This window comes from Polypterus senegalus, chromosome 11 (assembly GCF_016835505.1).
Source record: "Polypterus senegalus isolate Bchr_013 chromosome 11, ASM1683550v1, whole genome shotgun sequence".
NCBI lineage: Eukaryota > Metazoa > Chordata > Cladistia > Polypteriformes > Polypteridae > Polypterus > Polypterus senegalus.
The window spans coordinates 61697206-61724796 of record NC_053164.1 but is presented as its reverse complement, the minus strand read 5'-3'; the positions used below and the strand labels follow the sequence as shown (position 1 = coordinate 61724796).

General features: G+C 40.5%; 1 protein-coding gene across 1 annotated transcript in view; it reads right to left on the bottom strand.

The window, feature by feature from the left end:
- Positions 1-2076: 2076 nt before the first annotated feature.
- The window catches only part of msh5 (mutS homolog 5), a 75317-nt gene continuing 49802 nt past the window's right edge, over positions 2077-27591 (bottom strand). Inside the window, exons 23-25 of the mRNA XM_039768786.1 lie at positions 26135-26272; positions 7569-7642; positions 2077-2208 (exon numbers count right to left, since the gene is read on the bottom strand). Of these exons, the coding sequence (XP_039624720.1) occupies positions 2115-2208; positions 7569-7642; positions 26135-26272 (306 nt within the window). The 3' untranslated portion in view covers positions 2077-2114. The remainder of the gene's footprint in view (positions 2209-7568; positions 7643-26134; positions 26273-27591) is intronic.

Here is a 27591-nt window from a genome sequence, read left to right as displayed (position 1 = left end):
CTTTTACCCTCGTTGTCTTTGTGGACCAGAAAGCCCACTTGCTTTCCTCAATACACTACTCCGCTTTCCATTCCTCATCCTTCAGTATTGTTTCCCTGTAGAAGACCATTATCACAACTTATTTTACGATTCTGGACTCAACGGATACAAATCTGGAATGTTTCTTTATGCAAATTTTTCAAATCATGTGTCAAATGCAAAGGCAGCCTTTCTCTCATATTTGCTGTCATATTTGAAATTGTTAGCAGTTCCTGAAAACTATATAACTACCTGTCCAGGTACACTGACAGAAAATCCTCACGTCTACCCTCGGAGTTCATGTTGTACATAGAAGTGGCTACAGATTACAGCTGAAGCCACCAAAGCCTCAGCACATATTTGTGCCAATCAAGTGTCCCCTGGAAACTAACTTCACCAACACAGGCTTTCATAAGCTGTGTACTGCCCCCTTTATTTAAAATAACCATTCTTAATCTCCAAATGCTACAAAATGATTATTGCCATCTGTTACTACAATCCAGCTACTTAAAGAAGTGGTGACACATTGAAAGATGGACATTAACCATTCTACCCATTAGAATATTTATCTTTTTTTTTGGTTAAGGAGCTTAGAATTTTCCAGCTTCTTTCCATAATTCACAAAGTCATATTATGCATAAAGCAACAATTCTTTTATTTTTAAAAATCATTGCCATGTTACAGAATAAATGTAAAATGAAAATATGTGGTGGTATTTATTTACTATAATAAGCACTCACTGATGTGTAGGTAAAACCTCAAAGGCAAACTACTAATAAAGGCTTTAAACTACTTAAAACACTCAAATTAATTATTTTTATCTAAAGATGTAGTCAATATACTGTTTATTTACATATATTATATATACAAGGCTTATTCTCACCTAGACAAAGGTGGCTGCACTGTGAGGATTATGTTTTTTTGATTTCCCCAATGCTGTCGGTACCATCCAGCTATCCCTGTTAAGGGGTAAACTCACAGATATGCAGGTGTATGAGCCTGTGGTGTCCTGGCCAATAGACTATCTATCGAGCAGACCACAGTTTTGAGACTCGAGGACTCAGATATGGATGTGAACAACACAGGAGCACCAGAAGAAACAGTCTTGTCTTATTTTCTCTTCACTTTCTACACCTCTGACTGTGCAGCAAAAATAACATCAGAAACTGACATTTCTCCATGTCATTTACAGATATTTTCCAATGATTCTGCACTTATGGAGTGTTTCGATAAGGGTGATGAGACAGAGTATAGAGTTGGGTAGAGAACTTTGTTTCTTGGTGCAAAAAAATTGTCTGCAACTAAACACCAGCAAAAACAAGGAACTAGTTAACAGACTTTCTACGCACCAAAGAGCCTCTATGTCTGGTCACAGTGGATGTAGAGGTGGTTCACTCCTGCAAGCAGTTGGGGGTTCACAACAATGACAGATTGGACTGTTATCGGAACACAGAGGAACTATATAAGAAAGGGTAGAGCAGGCTCTTCTTCCTTAGGAGACTGGCAAATGCAATTTTCTATACGGTGATGTACTGGGCTATTAACATCACTTCAACAGTTAACAAGCTAATTAAAAGGGCAGGTTTAGTTATGGGACTCACTCTCGATACCCTGGAGGCTGTAGCAAAGGAGGTAATTGAAAGAGAACTGAGTGCCATTGTGAAGAATGCTGCACATCCTCTCTTTGACACACTAACACTGAGTACTTTTAGGCAATTAATTACTCAGCAAAAGTATGCCAAGAAACACTACTGGGGCTGCTTTATACCAACAGCAATATGCCTGCATAATGCCTCATTGGGACTCTGGACTGCCAAGTCAGAATTTTCCTTTCCTTTTTTTATATTTTTTCTTCCTTTTTACTCATTCTGGTGGTTCTTCAGACCATATCCTACTTGAGTGAATACTGTATGATTGCCAATGGGACAGAACGCAGAAACTTCAATTAAATTAAAACAACTGCATTTCTACTGTGCTATTTAATTATGTTATAGCAAAAGCTTAAAAGAAAAAAATGATGGGTTCTACATATTTTAGATAATGGCTTTATTTATTACAGAGTAGTGCATGTTCTTGCTCAACAGAGGTGTGGCATTTTACAAAACCACCTCTTGTTTTAGGAACTTTTGCAAATCAATACTGGAGTCATCTAAATCCAAGCTGAGGAATTTCTCTGCTATTGCCAGGCACCTATAAAAAATTAGACAAAATGTGTTTTGGCAGGTATTGAAAAGCAGATTAAATGATTTTTTTCAAAAAATATCAGTACATATTACATTAATATATATGGTTCCTGTTGTCTTTTCTATTGTATTTAAAGTCTGCTATGATTGACAAGTTATATATTTCATAATATAATAAAAATATTTAATTTTCAAAATTTTACAATTTGGCATCAATGAATGTAAAAATGTGACACTGCTCATATGTATACTGTAATAATGTTTCACCAACTACCAGTAAAGGTTTGAAATCTATGACACATTCAAAAATTATATCACATATTTTATACAAGCACTGTTGAAACACAGCTCTAAAATCCAGTTTGAATACCCACTTGGCAACTGCTGCTATGGAGTTTGCACATACAGTATCTGAATGGTCTTTTCACTGGGTACTGAGCTTCTTTGTTTTCCTCTCACATCCCAAAGACTTATGCACAAGGTTAACTGGCAACTCTAAATTCTCTTGGTATGAGTGAATGTGGATGTGTGTTGGTTTATGTGTGAATGCACCTTGCAAGGTACTAAGGCCTTGCCCAATAGCCCTGAACTGGATTAAAAAGGTTTGAAAATGAATGGATGCATGAATGGAAGAGAAAGTGTCTAACAAGGTTATTATTTCTATTATTAAACAGAAAAAGCCATAGACTAAAACATCATAGCTTCAGTACAGGGGAAATGAGGTAAGGAGATTGTGGGTTCACTTCCCAAGTCCTCCCTGCATGGACAGCGCTTTGAGTAGTGAGAAAAGCGCTATATAAATGTAAAGAATTATTATTATTATTATCAAATATGCTTAATCTGACTCACTATTTTAAGAGAGATTATTTACTTGATTTATTAAATATGTACGATGGCATAGTTTAAAGTAATATCTGAATTATTAAATGTATATACTGTATGAAAACTGTGTTTCTTCAGCAAAACGGAAGTTTTATTCTCCAAGGACTCAGGCCATAGGAACATAGAAACAGAAGTACAGAATACATCAGGTTAGCTGTTTTGCATTTTCTATTAATTAAACTGATGTTCTGTAATATTGATAATTTCTTGTTTATCATGGCACAGGACAGGCATGACATGTTGTATGTTGGACAGACACGGAAGTAAGAATTTCAATGTACATATGACAATATTACTATTACTAAAACTACTATCACAACTACTGCACTTAAAGAAAAATGTAGAAAACCACAACTGCAGTCAAATCAGCTACTGATTCATTATTATGGTAATTTAATTTAAATATTATAAGCTCCAAGCCAATAAAAATATCATGAAAATCAATATTTCATAAAAATGACCTGCTGGTGTCCAAAATACAATAAGGAGAAAATGTGTTTTTTGACAGTGTTTGTACCTTAAAAAATAGTGGCCCAATGTTGCAGCTTGATAACAGATGTGAAAATGGAGCATGTGTGAATAGTTAATTATTATGTTGATGTCTTTATTCAAGGCAATGTATAGCATTTGAGATATAATTGGTTACATTTCTTTTGTTTTTCCAATTGGAGCACAGGCAGGTGAAATAACTTGTGCATGGTTACACAGAGTCATTAGCTGGATCTGAACCTACAACATGAGGATCTAAAGTCCAAAGTCTTACCCACTTTGCCTGCCATGTCTATAAAGGCCATGTTTACAAGCATCTCTACTGTATATGACCAACATACAATATTACAGAAAATTTAAATTTTATGCCAGCTAATAACTCTTATCTTGAAACTATGAATTGTTTTTTCCTTAATGATGATCAAAATAATCCTTTCTGATAAACCAGCTGTTTAGATATCTTGTATTCTTTAAGCAATATACCAGGTGTAGTCACAAATTGGTACAAAGTAAAGCTAACTTTTTAAAATGTGGTACATTAAGATTAACACTAGAATTACCAGAGCCTACGAAAAACTCGTAATTCCGTCCCACCTTAAACTGCTTCTTAAATCCCTTCACACCTCTCCGCCAGCGCCCTTTGTCTTCTAAATGTGCTGATAAAGAGAAGCCGGCTATTCCATCCCCCCACCAATTTAGAACGTGTACGAACTTCTCTCAGCTCATGCCTTGATTGAGTATCTGGGAGTGAAGTGGAGTTTTAGAGTGAAATAATAGATCGTTGTTTGGAACACACGCATTTCATGTCTGTTCCGTTTCTACAGTAATCTGTGTCAACACATTGTTAAAACAGAAACTTTTTTTATATTCTAGTAGTAGATGACAAAATGTAGGCATAAACTATATAATGTATGAAGCCTGAAGTCCAAATAGCAAAGAAACATTTTCACAAGAATAACACAATTGCACTTTTATTCAAACATATAACTGCAGAAAGAAAAAGCCGCCTTAACATGCGACATTGACACCAGTTTACTATAACTGACTCCGTGGTTCAATAGATACAGTCCCAGCTTGGGAATCAAGGGGTCACGGGTTCGATCCTGCTCCCCTCCATTTTGAGAAGTAAACTGTTCTTAGTCTTACTGTTTTAGAATAAAAACATACATTTGATTTCAGTCTGTAACAGCCGGTGCAATTTATGATCTTTTTTTTTTTTTATTCACTTTTCACTCTCTCAGTCGCGTTCAGAATCAATCCATACAACCCCATCTGACACGGCTGTTTTCACTAAAGACGCGCTATAGCTCTGCAGTGTACCACGATGCATACTAACGCTCCACCCCAACCGGTTTCTGACACAAACGCTGGCGAAGCTGCCTTCTTCGTATCTCACCGTCACTTGCTTTTCTTTTTTTTCAGTTTTATTGAGTGTTCCTGCCAGTCCCGCATGTTGCTGTATGCTTTTTCTTTTGCACCCAGGACATGCAGAAGAAAGAATGGTAAAGACCAACTTCGGCGCTATATGCAATCATCAGACACTCCCCATCTGCCCGTGTCGTTCAAACACAGGAACATATATTGGTGTAAAAGTATAACAAAAGTGCACTTTTATTCAAGTGCACTTTTTCCATCGCCTTTTCCTGTAAGAAGCAGTGTACACACTTCTCTCTATGCTGTGGTTTCTATTACACACCTGAAAGAAAGAGACAATACATATGAACATATCCAGCATACAGCAACATGCGGGACTGGCAGGAACACTCAATAAAACTGAATAAAAAGAAAATCAAGTGACGGTGAGATACGAAGAAGGCAGCTTCGCCAGCGTCTGTGTGTCAGAACCGGGTGGGGGGGCGTTAGTATGCATCGTGGTACAGCACAGAGCTATAGCGCGTCTGTATTCTGTTTCTTTTGTACTCCAGGGCACGCAGAGGAGAGAATAGTAAAGAGCAGTAAGTTCGGCGCTATATGCAATCATCAGACACTCCTCATCTGCCCGTTGTTTTGTTATACTTTTCAATACTTTTTATACTGCTCAAACGGGCATGCTCAAAAAATACACGTGTAATGCCACGAAAAGTGCACGCAGACACTTCATTTCGCAAACAAAACAAGTGCACTTTTATTCAAAACTACCTGTATAACCGAAGAAAAAAGAAAGCAAGATACAGTAGGCGATTGATACGACATCTTGCATGGTGCAATGCTAAGAAGTGAAGATTTTCATTCCGTGCTATATAAAATCATCACATTCAAATATTAACAGTTCCCACACACCCAAGGACCGTCCTTCCTACATTTACGACACGTGTACTTGTTGCCGTGTACACACCTCTCTGTGCTATGGTTTCTATTACACTGAATGAGCACCTGACACTGTACTTTCTTCCCTGGGGGAAGGTCCCGCATCAGAGAATTTCCAGTTCCTGCATAAATTCATCTGACGCTGTTCGTTTTCAAATAATATTGCATTAGTGCGATTATATTTTCACATATATTGTCTTTCTTTCAGGTGTGTAATAGAAACCACAGCATAGAGAGAAGTGTGTACATTGCTTCTTACAGGAAAAGGCGATGGAAAAAGTGCACTTGAATAAAAGTGCACTTTTGTTATACTTTTACACCAATATATGTTCCTGTGTTTGAACGACACGGGCAGATGGGGAGTGTCTGATGATTGCATATAGCGCCGAAGTTGGTCTTTACCATTCTTTCTTCTGCATGTCCTGGGTGCAAAAGAAAAAGCATACAGCAACATGCGGGGACTGGCAGGAACACTCAATAAAACTGAATAAAAAGAAAAGCAAGTGACGGTGAGATACGAAGAAGGCAGCTTCGCCAGCGTTTGTGTGTCAGAACCGGGGGGGCGTTAGTATGCATCGTGGTACACTGCAGAGCTATAGCGTCTTTAGTGAAAACAGCCGTGTCAGATGGGGTTGTATGGATTGATTCTGAACGCGACTGAGAGAGTGAAAAGTGAATAAAAAAAAAAAAGCTAACCTTTACAAAGATCATAAATTGCACCGGCTGTTACAGACTGAAATCAAATGTATGTTTTTATTCTAAAACAGTAAGACTAAGAACAGTTTACTTCTCAAAAGGAGGGGCAGGATCGAACCCGTGACCCTTGATTCAAGCGGGGCTGTATCTATTGAACCACGGAGTCAGTTATAGTAAACTGGTGTCAATGTCGCATGTTAAGGCGGCTTTTTCTTTCTGCAGTTATATGTTTGAATAAAAGTGCAATTGTGTTATTCTTGTGAAAATGTTTCTTTGCTATTTGGACTTCAGGCTTCATACATTATATAGTTTATGCCTACATTTTGTCATCTACTACTAGAATATAAAAAAAGTTTCTGTTTTAACAATGTGTTGACACAGATTACTGTAGAAACGGAACAGACATGAAATGCGTGTGTTCCAAACAACGATCTATTATTTCCACTCTAAAACTCCACTTCACTCCCAGATACTCAATCAAGGCATGAGCTGAGAGAAGTTCGTACACGTTCTAAATTGGTGGGGGGATGGAATAGCCGGCTTCTCTTTATCAGCACATTTAGAAGACAAAGGGCGCTGGCGGAGAGGTGTGAAGGGATTTAAGAAGCGATTTAAGGTGGGACGGAATTACGAGTTTTTTCGTAGGCTCTGGTAATTCTAGTGTTAAGTCCACAGGTAATTCATCTATAGGAGATAGTAAGCTATGGCAGATCAGACACATCAGGCCATATTAGTCAATCATAGATTGTTACCTTTACTTACTAATTGGACCTACTATATATCTACTGCAATCTTCTCAGTGAATGTACAAATCTCTTAAAGACTCATTTTCTGTAACTATCGCTATAAAAAAGTACTTAACACTTGTTTAGTAATATTTTCAGCACTTGATTCTAATACTTTTGTATCATTAAAAGATTTGGGGATAATTATTTGATAATGAAACCATATATCAGTTCAAACACCAAACAAAAGTTATGATGATAAACATACCTGCTTAATTGTTGCTCATTTTGTGGACAGTTAATTCGTTTGATAATTTCTCCAGTTCTGTAGTGTTCTAAGGCCTGGATTTAAAGTGATGCAACAATGAAAGACAGAGTTTTCAAAAATATGTAAAGCATTCAAAACATCAATTTTCATTATGGCGTAAGATATTTGTGCTCTACAGCACAGCCTTTCATTCCAACGCAAATTTTTATGTTAACATTTACATTAAAATATGGTACACTTACAAACTTGCAAAAACATGATTTTTGTATGTGTAGTCTGCACTCTTTTTTCATTTACATTTAAACCCATTTAATTCAATTTAAGGTTGTGTAGGGTGTAACCTATCATAACATAAGTTGCAAACCTAGACCCAACACTGCAAGGGATGCATGTCCATCACAAGAAACAAACACATACACACATGCAAACAAAACTACAGTAAAAAATATGAGTCAACAATTATCCTGACACACATGTTTGGCATGTAGAAAGAAAATCAAAACACCTGGGAAAAAAATTAATTTTACTATGACAGATTTAGCAAAACTTCAAAAATGATTGTAAAAAGTTTTACTTATATGAGGGGCTCATAAATTACTTTTGGAGCATGCCCAGTTTACCTCTAATGACACAAATTACTTTTGAATAGCATATAAACAAAATTAAAAGTATAGTAGTAGGCTCCACATGGGTCTAATAAAAGGAAATTTAACTTATTCAAATATAGTCAGGTCAGGCTGAGAAATGTGAAGCCTCTACAAACTATACACTCTAAGTTAGCCTCTACAGGCTACAGTAGGTTGTAAAGTAGGTCATCATGTAGGTTAACATAGCTCCAAATTACTTTAAAGGTATTTATGAAGGACGTCCAAAATTTTTCCACACTTTTTTTTAACTCTATTTATTAAGAATTTCAAACACAAATTACATCACTTTTCTACATATGATAGTCGCCTTCCTTTGCAATGTAATTTTCTCAGCGTCATACAGTACCAGCTTTTTATTGCCCAATTACTACTCCTCCTGCCTACACCTTTTCCAACAAAAATATAAAAGTGTGAAAAGTGTGACATTTTGAAATTTCCTCGTAATATATATTGGAGAAAATGTTTACATGGCCTGAATGGGCAGAGACTGTTGAAGAAAAGCCATGTGATATGCTGCATAGCTTGTGCAGGGACATTTTTAGGGACATTTTTTTATGGGTTTGGTTTTGTGCAATAAGAAAGACAAATTGAAATTTATTGTGATACATGAACCATAAATTAAACATTGAATTTTACCTGCTTAACCAATAGGTACAATAAATCATGGTGGCAGCAACATTAAATTTTAGGGAGTATTTTGTAGCAATAGAGCTTAACAAATCTGAAGGTAAACATGGACTGTGTCTGTCTGGGAAATTTGCAAAGGAAAAACTTCTCCATTCAGCTCAAGACTTTGAAATTGGGAGAAGAATTATTTTTAAACAGTACAATATATCAAAGTTCAAAGCACATAACAAAATGTTTGGCTGAGATAAATAAAGTGAATGTCTCTGAGTCACACAGTAGAAGTCAAGATACATGTAGAACACTGTAAAACTCTTATTGTAATACATTTTAATTATAATATTAAATAACATGATGTGAGGAAGCAAAAACATTCCATTTTTAAAACATACTAAAGAAAATACAACAAAATTGTAGCAAATATTATCCAAGTGTAATGGGCTACAACTCAGCATTATAAAGAAAATAACATTTTGGTGTGTTACTTAGAAAAGGCAGAATTTCTGGAAAATTCTGCTACAGGTTATTGCTGATGGCTATCTACAGGACATAAATATTTACCTGTCTTGCTAAAGAGTCACCTGCTTTGAATAGTCAGACTGCTTTGACTTAGTATCTCATCTACATACAATGTGGGGATACAGAACTGTCTGCTTCCTTGGAAAATTGGTTTCTAATCAAGGACTCAAAGTAAATGTGTTTACACTATTTGTTATGCAAAGGAAATTGGCTTGCACCATTGTTTTCACTGATTGCCATGTTGATCTATGCAGAAATTGAAGTATATATATATTTCTGGAAAAAAAAGAACAGGCAAGTATGGTCTGAGACTTGGGACTGCTATCTGTTTCTTTTATGCTTTACACCATATCGCTGTGGCTACACCCTGTAGCAACAGTGGCTTGTACCTGGCCCAGGTTCCCCTAGGCCTGAGGTCGGTAACAATTGGGGGCTCGTCCGGGATCAGCACTCTGTCATGGAAACAGTCATCACCTGGGGCCTCATGTATAAACGGTGCGTACGCACAGAAATGTTGCGTAAGAACTTTTCCACGTTCAAATCGCGATGTATAAAACCTACACTTGGCGTAAAGCCACGCACTTTTCCACGGTACTCATGCCTTGTCGTACGCAAGTTCTCTGCTCGGTTTTGCAAACTGGCGGCACCCAGCGTCAAAGCAATGCTACTGTTCTTGTGTGATTACTCATTATTTTCATGACACGGCTTTATAAATACACAGAAACTAACCGCATATTGTTTATTAGTGTAATGCATCTGATTGTAATTAACTCGTAACAATATAATGGTCCAGGGAACAGCCATAGTATTCACTGCACCTTTCTCTTCTTCTTATTTTTCTTCTTCTTCTTTCAGCTTCTCCCGTTAGGAGTTGCCACAGCGGATCATCTTTTTCCATATTACTCTCACTGCACGACTCTGAAGTATTTATATCACTGTATCTGAGTGTGAATCACAGCAGCAGCTGATCGGAAAGAGAATTATCGGTATACAGATTCAAGGACACGCTGTCTCAGCCACTGCAAAACGTTTTAAAGCCTTTCCTGCACGGACCTCGCGGTTCAGAAACAGTTTAATCCCAAGAACTTTAAATGCACTCAATCAATTGCTCCTTGTAGAACGGTTTGTACTTATAAGTACAATCACCCCACTGTAAACTTGCACTACAGTTATAATATCTCACAACTTGGGCCACTTTATAAAGCGCGTATTTACATATGATGACGATATCATTTTTAAGGTGAAATGCAGCAAAATATGTTTGTTAAATTATACACATAAAACTTTAACTTCATTTAAATAATCTATATTCTTCACTGGGATTGTCGTGAAGGATAGAATAATTAAACATGTACTACGAAGATATTTCAATGTTCTTTAAACGTTTTGAAGAATCGCGCTAAGCTTACAGATGGCTTAACGTCTATTACAGAGCTGATTGTATGACGATTGGTTACTTGGGGAAAGAAAAGCAAGGACTCTTGGGGCGGCCCAATATATATTGAATATAAAACAGAAAGAGGAAATAACAACACAGCTAAAAACGTAGCGACAAATTTCAACAAAAGATAAATGCTTGTCATGAGCACGAGGCTCATGAAACACATGTTTAATAATGTGCTTTAACTCCTATCATCATGAAAATGACATCACGTATACATTTAAGTATTTTAGTTATTCAGAGAGCTGTAATATCATGAATGTAATTGACTCTGTGTCCAGTTGGAGGAAGAGAGCCAGTTTAAGAAGCAAGTAGTGATTCACACACATAGATCACATACGAGTAGAAGATCAAATACAAAACAAAGCATTTAACGTGCTACTTTAATTACGATGTGATTTGAGAAACTGGTTGATTAAACGATTTTAAGATGAAGTTTATAATGTTCTACTAAATGACAAAATAAACTACGTGATTAAAGTGGAAATGTCGAGATTGAAGTTGACATTTCGTGCTTTTTCCCCACTGTGTGCCTTTTTTCTCTGTACCCTAATAAACTTTCATATGACACTCAGACAGTGGGCTTACAACTCTTCTTTTCACGGCAACTTTGATATGTGACTTCTTTTTTATTTCCGGCACTGTGCGATTTTGTGAATGTGAGCTTTCAAGTTTCTCCAACACGCTATGTCACTCGATCAACTTCCTTTTGTTGATTATACCATGGTTTATTTGAACAAATAGTATGTTTTTCCTTTGCCTCCACTTGGTATTCGCTGAAATTCTTATATTTTCCCCGTGCTTTTCCCATTGTCTTTTCACAGAAGGCTGCGCTTAAGGGCGATTTATATTGATTTGCATATTCAAATAGGCGTAATTCTGGGAGGATTTGGGGCATTACATAATGCGCGTGCACGAGCGTTAGTTTTCACGCTGATCGGGATTTATGCAACGGAAGAACGTGGAAGTTGGAGTACGCACAGATTCCTGCATCTGGATTTTTCTGTGCATAAGCACATTTCGGCTTTTGTGCTTACGCCATGTTATAGTGCGTAACGGCGTTATACATGAGGCCCCTGGTACTTCCTGTTGTGAAACTTCAGGGACGACTCCAGTAATTGTGTCATCCAGAGAGCCCAGCTTCAGGTACAGAAGGGAGATGGCAACATCCAGACCATGCAAGACGCTGATCTGGGATATCCATAAGAAATTAATATTGCTGGATTACAATCAACTCAGCCTTCTGGCTGCAAGTATAGGAGATGAAGAAGGAGCTGAAACTGTAATGCTCTCACAACTAGGTGAACAAGAACTTTATTATTTCCTTTTTGATTATGTTAAGAGTGATAAGTTGAGAAATTTGGAGGATGAAGGCATGTCACACCTACTTCACCTCCAGGATACAATTTCACAACTCCTAACCAGAAAGGATTTCAACCCTGCTAGGAGTATGGATTTTACAGGTGTTACCACTGCAGGGACACAGAGCTGTTGGTTGTACTAAGAGATGGGAATCGGGAAACTGGGGAAGGTCACTGGAGAGGGAACAACCAGTGACCAACAGGAGTAACAGGTTCCCCCAGACTGAGGCTCCCACAATGCAAAACACGTATCTACTGCCCCTAAAGCAAAATGTGCTGCCCAACTAATTGGGAGTCGCTGCATGGTCACATGTGTAATCAATGGAATTCAAACACAAATGCTGTTAGACACAGGAGCACAGGTTAGCATAGTGGGGAGAGAGTGGGTAAGGAAGACATTGCCTGATGTTAAGATTCAGTCACTTGAGAGTTTAACAGGAAGTGCACTCTGTATTACTGCAGCAAATGGCACTGAGATTCCATTTGAAGGGTGGATTGAGGTGACACTTCAGATACTGAGCTCCAGGCATGGGCAGGTAGCCATTGATGTTCTTTGTTAGTAAGTCAAAGTCATGTTAACTGTCCGCTGTTAGGCTTCAATGTTATAGAGGAACTGATCAGAGGGAACTGTGACCAGACCTATACCACCATTCTTAGCGCGCTGCTGAGTGAGGCATTAAACGTGAAAGGTGACACAGCAGATAATATCATCTCTGCAGTAGGAGTAAAACCTGGGGAAGCAATATCACCAGGTATTACAGTAAGGATGGGGAAAAAGGGGCTTGTTATCCCAACATGTCAGATATGTCAAGTGAAATGTAAAATTAGGACTTTGCCTAGAGGAGGCACAATGACTTTTGAGCCACTAGCAGAGAGTCATTGCCCAGAGGGCATTGAACTACTCCCTGCCATTGTTGACAGCCCAACTGGTACTTCAAAACTAATTACCATACCTCTTCAAAATTACACCTTACATGATATCTACCTTCCTAGTGGAACAATATTAGGCATTCTAGAAGAAATTATTGATATCTGGCCAGTCCTTCCCCACCATCTGACCCAGTAATACTCAGTCAGCCAATTGATGGCCAAGTCAATGCTGCACACACAGAGTACAATAGAGTTAAACAGTGTGGAAAAATAATAAATAGTTTGATCAATCTGGTATACATGATAGAGCCACGCAGAACCTGTCTTTATAGTGCAAGTGCAAACTTGTTTCTCCTAACGAACAAAAAACCACAAGTGACCAACTGATGAACAAAATGTTGTAAGATGTAACGGTTTGAAATTCTTGTGCAACCAAAGTCATAAGACAAAGGCCCTATAAAAGATTTGGGATACCGACCCCTCGAGGCAGATGAAGGGCAGGTGTCCTAGGACTGTGCTTCTCTGTCATCTTACCCTTGCTTGGTGTGTATTAATAAAAGATTTTTACTAACTTTAATTAATATCTCTCTGTCTTCAGTCACAAGAAACGACACTAGAGAAAAAGTGTCCACAGTTTTTGGCGCCCGGACGTGGGGCAGGAGACGGCCGGCTGACTCCTCGAGGAAGACCTCAGCGATCTGTCTTCTTGAAGCAGACTGCCGCTACAGTGTACACCGGCAGCAGAGTAAGCAGCTCCGATAAAAGTTAGGACTGCCCTGTCCTGAGACGGTTCCTGCGTGAGGAGTCCCCGGTCTCCTTCTGGTACAACCACGGTGACTGAGAAGGATTTCCTGACAGAGCTGACTAACACCTAGGCTGGGGTAAGTACCATCGGGGGTTTCCGTAAAAAGATAAAACTGGAGGTGGGCTTGCTGTGGAGTATAAAAAGTGACTGGGAATAGTAAACGGAAAAGAAATACCTTGTTTTAAGTCACTCCTGTTGGGAAAGATAGTATAGAACACTATCCTCTGGGAATTAAAAAGGGGGATTTAGGACGGATCCGTGCGTGGCACACCCATAAACCCGGACAAATCTATTGGACAGAGGATAGAGTATAGAATAGAGGAATAACAGGTTAATAAAACAAGGGAAGAATAAATAAGTACTACTGGAAATAAATACTTGCTTTACGAGCACTGTGACAGTAACGTAGGAAAAGCTTCGGTATTCCACTTCTGGAAATATTAAGGGGAACACTAGAAACGGGTGAGTGGCACACTCAGAAAACTAGTAGTTCATTGAAGACAGAAGTGAGAATAGGACACGACAAGAGGGAATAAATCTGTCACAGCAATCGGGAGGAAAAAGCAAGGGAAAAATGGGAACACATAACAGCAAGCCTGCCAAACAGTGCCTCGAGGATTCAAAGTCTTTTAATGCTAGAAGGATTATTTTCGGGGATCAACAGCCGAGAAAAATGGGTCTCCTAGAAAATTATAGAGAAAAGACGGGGTTAGATTTTAAAGAAGGCGTGTAAGAAATGGAATAAGCAAAGTGAGGGGAGATGGACACTGGAAGGACAGGAGACGCAAGTGAAATTCAGGAAATTAGAAAAATATTATGTAGAAATGCACAAGGATGTTGTAGAAATGTACGAGGATGTTGTAACAAAGGTCCGTGTTATGTATGACAGATGGGAGTTGGTTATTAAAGATCGTAATTTAAAGGCAGTACAGAAATGAATTATTGGCTGCAGAAAGTTAGAACTAGAAAAAAAAAAAAAATAGTTATTTATAGCTTTACAGAAAGTGCAAGCAGATTCGGGACCGCAGTCGAATGAGAAGGGAAGAAGAGCGAGAAAACAAAAAAAACAAAGACCCGTTATATCCCATACTTGTTCCTCCACCTTTCCTACACCATCCACATCCACAGCCCCCACCTTCTCCTCCGCCACCTCCAGCGCCCACCGCACCAGAATTAAAAGATGATCCCTTGGGGTCTGGTTTCTTTGAAGAATATCATTATGATCCCTCATTACACACTGATCCGGGGAATGACAAAAGTAACGTAATGGGTTCGGCAGGTGGGTTTCACGATCCTAGAACCTCCATTTCACAACGCACTAGAAGTCAAACCCTATTCCTTCAGCCCCTAATCAAAACACCACCTTTCAATCCCCTTAAAGTCCCCCAAACCCACAGGCCCCTTATTCGAGTGCCCCCTGATTGAGATCCCAGAACCCCCCGACATGATTCAATGCAACCTGCAGGAGCTAATAACCCCACTACTGTAATGATACATCGTAACTGGGACATTCAAGAGCTGAAGGACGTTGTGTCCGAATTGCCTGATCCCAAAGTCATCGGTGTGTTTAAAAAATTCATAGAACAATTACAGCAGCTGTATGATATGTATAAGCCTAATGCCGCAGAATGGACTCAGGTGCTGTGGAGAAAGCTTGGCACCACATGGGACACTGTCAATCATGGACAGCATAACGGAAACCGTGGCAGTGGAACGAGGCGTTGCCTCGGGGCCAGGATGAAGGTCCCTTTATTACGCAATGGGAACATGTTAAAATAATATTAAGGACAAGTATAAGAAAGGCAGAGACTGGTCTCTTATCTCGCTATGGACATAGGAATGCAGGGACTCCCAGCCCTTCTCTTCAACTGCCTTTGCTCACCCATAATTCAGAGACTGATCCATTATTGACTTTGCTGGCTGGTGAATGGCACTGAAACTGTTTTCCTCGTGGACACAGGAGCCACGTGCTCAACCCTTTCGCTGAAGGAGGTCCCTGCCTCAAGAGATTCTTCGAGTTCAGCTGCATTCCAGTGATTCCACTTTAACACACCGATTTCTTTTAAATCAGCTCTGTCCAGTTAACCTCTTAGGAAGGGATCTCATGACAAAACTTTCTCTCTCCATTTCAATGAAATGTTTCCCCACACACCATCCTTCTTAAAGCCCTTCACTCATTTCCCTCCTGCTTGTTTCCCAATCTCCAAGCCCCTGACACCTTATATTGCACTGCTCAATATTTCCCCGCAGAAGTAGACACCCCCTGGCTGGAATCTTTTCTTTCTTCAGGTACCTGCCCGAAACCCTTCACATTCCCTGTATTTCATTTCATCCACAAAAGCTGCTGCTTATGTTCATCTCACATACTCACAGAATATTTTCTATCTTGGTGGTTCAGTGCCTCATATTTCTTTAGCTAAATCAAGCACTGTACATTGGGGGAAATCGGACCATGGGTAGAACAATGTCTTAATAGAACAGACTGGTTACAGGTGGCATCAGGTATTTTGATACCTCAGACCATTTGATAACTAAAGTTGTGCTCAAACTGATTTTTAGTGCACCGTGCATTGTGCCGCACTTCCTTTTCTGTTTTTCATTGCAAACTACTACCCCTTCTTGGCTCTCTATGCTTCCTGATTCACTGTGGGCTCAGGGAAGAATGATTATGGAAGGATAGCCCATTGTGAGCCTCTGGTGGTCTACCGAAATCTTCCTTCCGCCGCACGTGCTCAGTATCCTCTGTCCCCGAAGCAGAGGCTGGCATCTCCGCGTACATTCTGATCTTGTGAACGCGTGCGATTATTCCGATTAGATATTCCCCGTCAATTCCCTATTTTACCTGTAAGAAAGGCTGACGGTTCATGGCGCTTTGTTCAAGACTTACGACAAGTGAATTCTGCAATCTTTCCTAGGGCCCCTATTGTTCCTAATCCTTCCACTATTCTTTCTGCAATCCCTCCCTCTGCTCGTTATTTTTCCGTGATTGATTTAGCCAATGCTTTCTTTTCTGTCCCTGTACACCCTGATTCTCAATTTTGGTTTGCCTTTACTTTCCAAAACCGCCGTTGGACATGGACTGTCATGCCTCAGGGATATACTGAAGCCCCTTGTGTGTATGGACAAGCGCTTGCTCAAAGTTTAGAAGGGTTCTGGCCAGACCGAGGTAGTACATTAATACAATATGTAGATGATATTATGTTATGCAGTACTACAGAAGACGATTGTGAGCAGGACACTAAAAAATTACTATTATTCCTGGGAGAAAATGGGCATAAAGTTTCAAAGGCTAAACTGCAATTAATTCAAACGACTGTAAAATATCTAGGTCATGACATTACAAATGGAACAAGAGCTCTTTCTAGCGATCGCATTTACACCATTCAAAATCTTCCTAGACCTGTCACAAAACAACAGGTTATGTCTGTATTGGGCATTTTAGGATACTGCCGGCAATGGATTTGAATTTCACTGAAAGAGCACAGCCATTACAAAATCTAGCAAACACCCCTGACCTTCCTCTTTCTGGTCAAGTGCAATGGGACGAGCAGGCTGAGAAGGCTCTCTGTGACTTGAAAACGCACTTCCTCGGCTCCTGCGTTGGCTTACTGATTTTCGTCCATTCACTCTGTTTGTGGACGAAAAGGGGGGATATATGAATGCAGTTTTAACACAGTTACATGGGGATAAACAAAGGCCAATAGCATATTTTTGAAAAATTGGATCCAGTGGCTGCAGCACTTCCGCCTTGCCTTAGGGCTGTGGCTGCCACAACAGAAGCTGTGCTAGCCAGTACAGATATAGTGCTCATGAGCCCCCTAACAGTAAAGGTGCCTCACGCTGTACATTCCATTTTAGTACAGGCTAAGACCTCACATCTCACTACTGCTAGGGCAATACACTATCAGAATGTACTCTGTACTCTGTCAAACGTTACGATTGAAAGATGCTCCACTTTAAATCCAGCCACCCTGTTGCCAACAGATAACGAAGGTGAACCGCATAATTGCCATAAAGAAATAGCAAAGGTTATAAAGCCTCGAGTAGATCTACAGGAAACACCTTTAGAAACTGGAGAAATTATTTTTGTAGACGGATGTTCTTTGCGATTGGAAAACGGAACACCCTCAACTAGTTACGCAGTGGTCCAAGGGGACCGCCTGCTGGAAGCAAATCGAATTTCATCAAGTTTGAGTGCACAAGCAGCTGAATTAATAGCGCTCACCAGAGCATGTCAGCTGTCTGAAGGAAAAATCATAACAATTTATACAGATTCTAGATATGCCTTTGGAGTCTGCCATGATCATGGGGCATTATGGAAATTGAGGGATTCAAGACCAGTACTGGCAACCCCATCCAACATCAAAAGTTAATCGAATCCCTCTTAGAAGCCATAACTAAACCATCAAAGCTAGCGATTGTTAAATGTCAAGCTCACACAGGAAAACAGGATCCTGTCAGCAAAGGAAATGAATTAGCAGACTACTTTGCTAAAAAGGCTGCACACAGTAACACACCAATCTCTTTATTCCAACAGAGAAATGACCAGGACCCTGATAATCAAATTATTTCTTTACAGAGTGCAGCCACGGACATCGAAAAGAAAAAATGGTCCAAAGAAGGGTCCCTCTCTGATGGAGTCTGGACTCATAAGCAAACTAACAAACCTTTTCTCCCAAAGGCTTCTTTTCCAGGTATGGCAAAATAGCCCATGGCCTCGACCATGCTGGGAAAGATGCCATGGTCGGGATGTTGAAAAACATTGGGAAGCTGTAGGCTTCTCTACATATGCAGAGCAATTCTGCAGACGCTGTGCATTATGTCAAAGGTTTAATGTAGGAAAAGGCACACAGGTAAGTCGCGCCGTTACTCCTAACCCGATGGGTCCATTTGAACACCTCCAAATGGATTTCATTGAACTAACACCGTCTAGAGGTTACCGATATTGCCTTGTGATTGTCGATGTGTTCACCGATGGGTAGAAGCTTTCCCTTCTAAACACAATGATGCTAAAACAGTTGCTAAGGCACTAATTAAAGAAATTATTCCAAGATGGGGCATCCCGCAAAAGTTACAAACAGACAATGGTACTCACTTTGTGAATTCCATTATAAATGAATTAACCACCTGGCTGCAGATCAATGTACATCATTACTGCAAATATCATCCACAAAGTGGGGGTATCGTAGAACGATGCAATGGCACCCTAAAGCTAAACTTGCAAAAATTTGTGAACAAACCAATTTATCATGGCCAGACGCTCTGCCCCTGGCCCTAATGGGATTGAGGGACGGACACACCGACAATTGGGACTATCGCGTTTGAAATTCTGACCGGACGACCTATGCCCGTTGGCATGGTTATAGGAAATGTGAACCTGCATACCGTGGACAATGATATTCTTTCTAGTCTTACAGGTCTCCGAGCATCCCTGAAGGAAGTCCACGAGCAGGTTAATCAGGCCTGGAGAACCAGCCCTCCATCTGAAGACTCGCCGATTCCCTTGGGCACCTGGATTCTGGTTCGAGATACCCGGAGGAAACATTGGCATCAGCCTAGGTGGAGAGGACCGTTCCAAGTTCTTCTGTCTACACCACACGCCGTAAAGGTTGAAGGATTGCCCGCCTGGATTCACGCTTCACACTGCAAAAGATGGCACCCTTAATATACATAATCTTATTGTTTTCCATTCCATTATCCACTTCACGGGTGACACTGACTTTCCAGGTGGAAGAAACTGCCTCATTCCAGGTTGATTTTGTGCAATTGCCCCCTGTACTGGCAGACAGGAACAATGGGAATGGCCTGACAAATATGTTTGTGTAAGCTACCCTTGGTATGACTCTGATTCAGGTTCCTCCTCAGAGGACTCTGAATGTGGATTTTGGAGCGATGTGTTTGCAAATACAGGACCAAATGACTGGGGTTATGAACCTTGGCAGGCTACACAGTATGGCCTGAAAACTCGATTCTCTATTTTAAAGGGACACGCCCTCATGAGTGTGCCGAGAATCATTGTAATCCATTAATCATTACTCTGAAGAATCCTTCTCTGCATGATTCAGGAACTTATGTCTTAGCTGCATATGCAAGTGGTTATGATCCCCGAGGATTTTTTCAAATTAAGGTTGGGACACCTTCTCTCTCTCCCTCGTCCCCCTCTCTTACTCAGTTTCTCACCACTGTATCTCCACATAATGAATCACCCCTGGTTCAGATTTTGCATCTAAATACCTTAACCAGCACTTTCTCTGTGGAGACAGGCTATGGGGATCAAAATAGATGGTTGCAGTGGGTAATCTATTCAGCAAAACAGGTTAACCGTTCACATTACTACGCTTGTGCAGCCACGCTCTCATTTAGCTACAGTCCCTTTCCCACTATCCAACATTTCTGACCCCACTGGGTTACCTTGTCTTCTCTACTTGTTTACTAGCCCCAAAATCCCCACTAATTCCGAATGTGCTAATCTATCTTCCCTTTTTCCCCCCACCCATCATATGATTACCCCATGTTTCAATCTCACGAAGGTAATTTCACATGCTTTAAATCAAATGGAACTGCTTGGGTAGGAGAATTACCTTCTTCCTTCTGCTCCCAGACCTTCCATGTTGACTCCTCCTCTTTTAATTCCACTCTTTCAAAGTTTTGCTTTCCCAAACTACCCCTAGGTCTGATATTTGGTGGATGTGCCCTTAGGTCAAAACTATTTGATATCTTGCCTTTCGATTGGTCTGGCACTTGTGCCCCTATACAGCTGGTCATGCCTTCCGATTACTGACCTTACCCTCTTCACACTCTCCGTATCACCCCTCTTATTCCCAGCTCTCCACTATTTCCCGCCGAACCCGTTCTCTCCCAGATTCTTCTTCCAGTTTCTCCCTACACGGCCCAGGAGTATATATCGATTCCATAGGAGATAAATTTAATGCCAGGGATCAGGTAGCTGCTGGGTTTGAGTCCATAATACCTCAGATCACCATCAATAAAAATGTCGATTGGATCAATTATTTGTATTATAACCAACAACGATTCCTCAACTTCACAAAAGATGCCGTTGAAGGAATTCATGAGCAGTTGGATCGTACCTCTCTAATGACCTGGCAGAACAGGTTGGCCCTAGATATGCTTTTAGCAGAAAAAGGTGGTGTCTGTGCAATGTTTGGAGACACTTGCTGCACCTACATTCCCAATAATACTGCTCCTGATGGCTCTATCACTCGTGCATTAGCCGGTCTCACTGCCCTTTCTAATGAACTTGCCGCTAACTCTGGCATCCCTAACCCTTGGGATCAGTGGTTTACGTCCACTTTCGGGTCCTGGGGCCAATGGCTAAAATCAGCATTTATTTCTTTGGCAGTAGTATTCATTGTTCTTCTCCTTGTTGGCTGCTGCATTATTCCTCTTATTCGCTATATAATATCCAAATATTTCACTGCTTCTATGGCATAGGCCTATATGCTACATGAGGAACATATACTCCAATTTGCTTCTTCAGTTTCCTCGTCCCCTTCCCCCTCTCCTCCTCCTTCCCCACTTTTTACCTCCGCTGTCTAACTTTCCTTTATTCCTTGTCATACCCAGATTGTTCAAAAGGGGGGAATGTGGAAAAATAATAAATAGTTTGATCAGTTTGATCAATCTGGTATACATGATAGAGCCACGCAGAACCTGTCTTTATAGTGCAAGTGCAAACTTGTTTCTCCTAACGAACAAAAAACCACAAGTGACCAACTGATGAACTTAAAGGATGTGGTAAATGCTGATCCAAGCAAAATGTTGTAAGATGTAACGGTTTGAAATTCTTGTGCAACCAAAGTCATAAGACAAAGGCCCTATAAAAGATTTGGGATACCGACCCCTCGAGGCAGATGAAGGGCAGGTGTCCTAGGACTGTGCTTCTCTGTCATCTTACCCTTGCCTGGTGTGTATTAATAAAAGATTTTTTACTAACTTTAATTATATCTCTCTGTCTTCAGTCACAAGAAACGACACTAGAGAAAAAGTGTCCACAACAGGAAAGCAACAAATACAAGGTTACTGCTGGAGAGAAATGGAACCCACCAGTAGATTTGTCCTACTTAAAAGAGGAAGAACAAGAGGTAGTTAAGCGCATGTTATATGAAGAATCAGATGTATTTTCACGGGAAGATGGTGAAATTGGTTGCATTCCAGATTTGAAGCTAAAAATCCACTTGAAGGATGATACTCCTGTGCAGAAAAGGTACAATGCTATTCCAAAGCCCTTATACCAAGAGGTGAAGGAATACATCCAAAACCTTTTGGACCATGGTTGGATAAAGAAGTCCACTTCAGCTTACTCTTCTCCAGTTGTCTGTGTCAGGAAAAATGACTTAAGTTTGCGTCTTTGTGTGGACTTTAGAGAGCTAAACCGTAAAACCATCCCTGACAGACACCCCCTGCCACGCATTCAAGACCTACTGGATAATCTTGGGGGCTACTCATGGTTTTCAATCCTGGATCAAGGAAGTGCATATCATCAAGGTTTCATGGATGAGGACTCAAGATCTGTCACTGCTTTCAGTACCCCTTGGGGACTATATGAGTGGGTACGCATTCCTTTTGGCTTGAGCAACGCTCCTGCAGCATTTCAAAGATGCATGGAAGGGGTACTGGAACAATTGAGAGATGAAGGTTGCACCCCATATTTGGATGATGTACTTTGCTTTTCAAAAACATTTCAAGACCATGTGGAAGACTTGAAACGGGTACTGTCTCGAATGAGAGAACATGGAATAAAATTACGACCAGAGAAATGTGAGTTATTCCGACAACAAATCTGGTACATAGGTCGTCTAGTGTCTGAAGAGGGGGTGCAGATTGACCCTAAGGATTTGGAAGCAGTCTGACAGTTAATGGAAAAGGAACCCACAACAGTTGGAGAAGTCAGATCCTTGCTGGGCTTCCTTAGTTATTACCGCTCCTTCATACAGGACTTTTCCAGGTTGGCAAAACCTTTGTTTGAACTTTTAAATGGTACTATTGGAAATACTGGAAAATCCAGCTTGGCGACTACAGCAAGAGGGAGGATAAAATTCAATGTACAGCTACCTTCAAGGACACCAGTTCAATGGACTAATGAACATCGTACAGTCATTTCTAAATTTGTGGATATACTCACCAATCCACCCATACTTGCTTTTCCAAATTTTGAATTGCCCTTTGTTTTGCACACTGATGCATCAAACGAAGGACTAGGAGCAGTACTTTACCAACAGCAGGAGGGTAAACTATGTGTAATTGGCTATGGATCAAGAACACTAACCCCAGCTGAGAGAAATTACCATCTCCACTCTGGCAAGTTAGAATTCTTGGCCCTGAAGTGGGCAATCTGTGAAAAATTTAGAGACTATCTATATTATGCACCCACCTTCACTGTATATACTGACAATAACCCTCTGGCATATGCTCTGAGTACAGCAAAACTGAATGCAGTGGGTCATCGCTGGGTTGGAGAATTAGCAGACTTTAACTTTGAAATCAAATACCGCCCTGGGAAAGCAAATACAGATGCAGATACGCTGTCCCGCTTCCCTGTGGACTTACAGTCCACTATCACTGAGTATAATGAAACAATATCTCCTGAAGTCGTCTCAGCTGTCTGGCAGGGGGACAAAGCAGCTAAAGATAAAGAAGTACCATGGGTGGCTGCTCTACAGTTCACCTCAGTGGATGATGGTGTGTTGCCAGAAAGTGCTGATACAGTCACACTAAATGATATTAGGGTCGCACAGCAAGAAGATGCTACCATCAGTGAAGTCATTAACTTCAAAAGCAGAGGATGGGGTCCAAATAAGAAGGGCAAGGAACAAATGAGAATTGAAACAAAGAGACTGATACATGAATGGAACAAACTCACCATTTACAAGGGAGTACTGTACAGGCAAGTAGGAAAAGAAAGCAACTTGTTTTGCCACATAAGCTGAAACCAGTTGTCCTTAAAAGCCTCCATGATGATATGGGACATATCGGATCTGACAAGGTGATTCATCTAGCCAGAGAAAGATTTTATTGGCCTTACATGCAGCGAGAGATTGAAGATTATGTAATTCGACAATGCGCCTGCATCAAACAGAAGCACCCTAGTAACCAAGACAGAGCACCTATGGGCTCTATTACTACAAGCAAACATTTTGAACTGCTCTCTGTAGATTTTCTCCGTCTTGAGCCAAGTAAAGGAGGTTATGACTATGTTCTGGTTCTCATGGATCACTTCACTCGCTTTGCACAAGCATATGCCACCAAAAACAAATCTGGAAAAACCGCAGCTGAGAAGATTTTCCAAGACTTTATCCCCCGTTTTGGCTACCCTGCAAAGCTGCACCATGACCAGGGGCGTAAATTTGAAAATAACTTATTTCAGAGGCTCCAACAACTATCTGGAATAGCTCACTCCCGCACCACTCCCTACCATCCACAGGGGAATCCAGTAGAACGATTCAATCGAACTCTGTTTCAGATGCTCGAACCTTGGAAGAAGAGAAAAAGTCAAAGTGGAAAGATTACCTACCACAAATTGTGCATGCATATAATTGTACAAGACACGAATCAACTGGCTATTCACCATTTTTCCTCTTGTATGGCAGAGCTCCAAGATTACCTATCGATTTGTTGTTTAATCTTACAACTGACAATGAGGAAACAGACAGCCAAGACTTTGTGCAAAAATGGGCAACTAAGATGAAGGAAGCTTACCAGATTGCTGCAGATAACAGTCGGAAAGCATCGGCCAAGGGTAAACAGTATTATGACCGTACAGTGAGGGGCGCTATTCTTCAACCAGGTGACAGAGTCTTAGTCAGAAACCTATCTGAGAGAGGAGGCTCAGGAAAACTCTGTGACTACTGGGAAAAGAGGTATGTCGTATTGTGGAGAGAATTAAAGACAGCCCAGTGTATAAGGTACAGCCAGAAGTTGGTAGCAGAGCACCCCGGATACTACACCGCAACCTCCTGCTGCCTGTCAATGACTTACCTTTTGAAAAAGACACTAAATCAAACACAGTGAAAAGGAAAATGCAAAGACTGGCAAGAACAAAGAGTGAGACACCAGACTCAGCGTCTGATCACTCCGATGAGGAAGCAGAAACCTCATATGGTCCCGTTGCTTGCCATGCTTTCCAGCACATGTCAGATCTGAGGTAATAGAATCTGAGTCACGCTCCAGGCTCAGAGCCAAGGCCCGAGAGTTCTACCCTGAACCACGAGAACCACGACAACCTGACAGAAATCCTTTGCAAGGAACATCAAGGGAACAAGGACTGGAAATGGAGAGCAGTGTTGCTGAACCCCAGGTGGAGAACATTGATGAAGTAGTGGAACCCACAAATGGCCAAGAAGACCTAGCAACAGAACACCAGAGTGACAGAGAAGGGGATACTTTAAGAAGATCGGCTCGCACTGTCAGACCCAGAGAAGTATTCACATACCACAGACTGGGGCAGCCATCATACCAGCCTTGGAATCCTGGTGTCCATGCAGTTATACAGAATCCTATGTATCTGTTGCCAAGCCACACAATAGTGTATCCAGCATACCCAGGATTTGATTATTATCTAAGACCACTAGTTGAGACACAATAGACACTGAACCAAAGGCTGAGCCTTTGGAGCAAGATGTCAGGAAACATCTCAAAAAAGTAGGGGAGAGTGTAATGGGCTACAACTCAGCATTATAAAGAAAATAACATTTTGGTGTGTTACTTAGAAAAGGCAGAATTTCTGGAAAATTCTGCTACAGGTTATTGCTGATGGCTATCTACAGGACATAAATATTTACCTGTCTTGCTAAAGAGTCACCTGCTTTGAATAGTCAGACTGCTTTGACTTAGTATCTCATCTACATACAATGTTGGGATACAGAACTGTCTGCTTCCTTGGAAAATTGGCTTCTAATCAAGGACTCTAAGTAAATGTGTTTACACTATTTGTTATGCAGAGGAAATTGGCTTGCACCATTGTTTTCACTGATTTTTGATCTATGCAAAAATTGAAGTATATATATATTTCTGGAAAAAAGAGAACAGGCAAGTATGGTCTGAGACTCGGGACTGTTGTCTGTTTCTTTTATGCTTTACACCATATCGCTGTGGCTACACTGTAGCAACAGTGGCTTGTACCTGGCCCAGGTTCCCCTAGGCCTGAGGTCGGTAACACAAAGTAGATGACTTGAGAGCATACACATGCTAATCTTCTCAATTATATCTGCAGCTGCTATTTAACTGAATATTTATTTAACACTTTTCATAAACACATGCACTATCTACAGAATAAATCTCACCTCAACAGCTCTCTCTACAATATTTGCCGGCATGCCTGCAATAGTGGCAATATTGGCTGCATAGCTGGACTCAGATAACCCTTCTTTGAGCTGGTAAAAGAAAACCAGTTCATCTCCATCAACTGTTGTTTCCATAGTCTAAAACATAAAAAAATACTCATTGCCTACAAAAGTCATAAGTAGGTAGCTTTAATAATATTTAAGAGAACTTTTATTTTTAAAATAAAACAATGCTCAAATACAATACAAAAACAGCTTCTAGTAGTTAATGTGAAATAAAAAATATGTCTGCTCCATATATACATAAAAAGACTAGTTAAATCGTGCAATGTTTTAATGTGACATTTCCATGCAACTCTCATTTTTTTTTTTTTTGTAACAGGTCATCAGACCCGGGATGCATGCTAGCTAGTGTGACTTGTGGGCTGTGGCAATGATCGTGTACTGTTATAGTAGCTGGTAAGTGGCATAGGGATAGGACATCCATAAAAAGAACCTTGTTCTGAACCGCACAATGAAAAAAAATTATGGGATAACCCTTATCTCGTACGTACGTGAAAATATCTCATACGTACAAGATACTTTCATGTACGTACGAGATGTTTTCACGTACGTACGCGATAAACTTAGAGGTAAACTTAGATTAAAATATTACAAAAGTGTGCTTCGGGGCTTCCTAATTACGACCTTACCAAGGCTGTGGTGCTTCAGTTTGACATCACTTCCAGCGCTTGTAGCGCGGTGATATAAAAAGCAGACGGATGGGCTTTTATTTATTAAAGGAGTTTGGGATGGTTAGAGTTGGGTTTAACAGCAGCTTGGCTAACTAACTATGGTTAAGAGTAGGCTTGTGGGAGGGTAAGGGTTTAGTTTACAGGTATTCGTCTGCACACTCGTACGGAGCACCTGAGGAGATATGGTGTTTTGTTTCTTCCTGGGAAACAATTTGGTGCGTACAACTTACTATCTTGTGCCCACCACTTACCATAGCCTGCGCACAGGTTCTTTAAAGTCGCACCTGCCAATATTGCGTGTGCGGCACATACTTTCAGATGAGCACCAAATGCCGTTGCGTGCTACTGTACATCATTTTCTGGAAACAGGACATATCACTGAACAGTCTGATGTTTTCCTCACACAGTTACAGTCCACAGAAATGAACATTGGCAAGTTTATAAAGGCAGGCCATGCATTCAAGCCCAGATCGCTAAATCTGCGAAGCAGCACCACTAATCAATGCACTAATTTATAGTAATAGGAAATTACTGTACATTAGTTAGCCATTTACTTTCTAGCCCGCAGCTTGTTATTCGCACAAGTTACAAAAGGAATTCATATGTCACGTATTTAGTGCGTGTGAAGTTTACCCAGTTCAATGCGGGTTCACTAATTTAATTCTCTGGTAAACCTGGCACACTCGATCGCATATCTGAACTAATGAACTGTGTGATTTAACG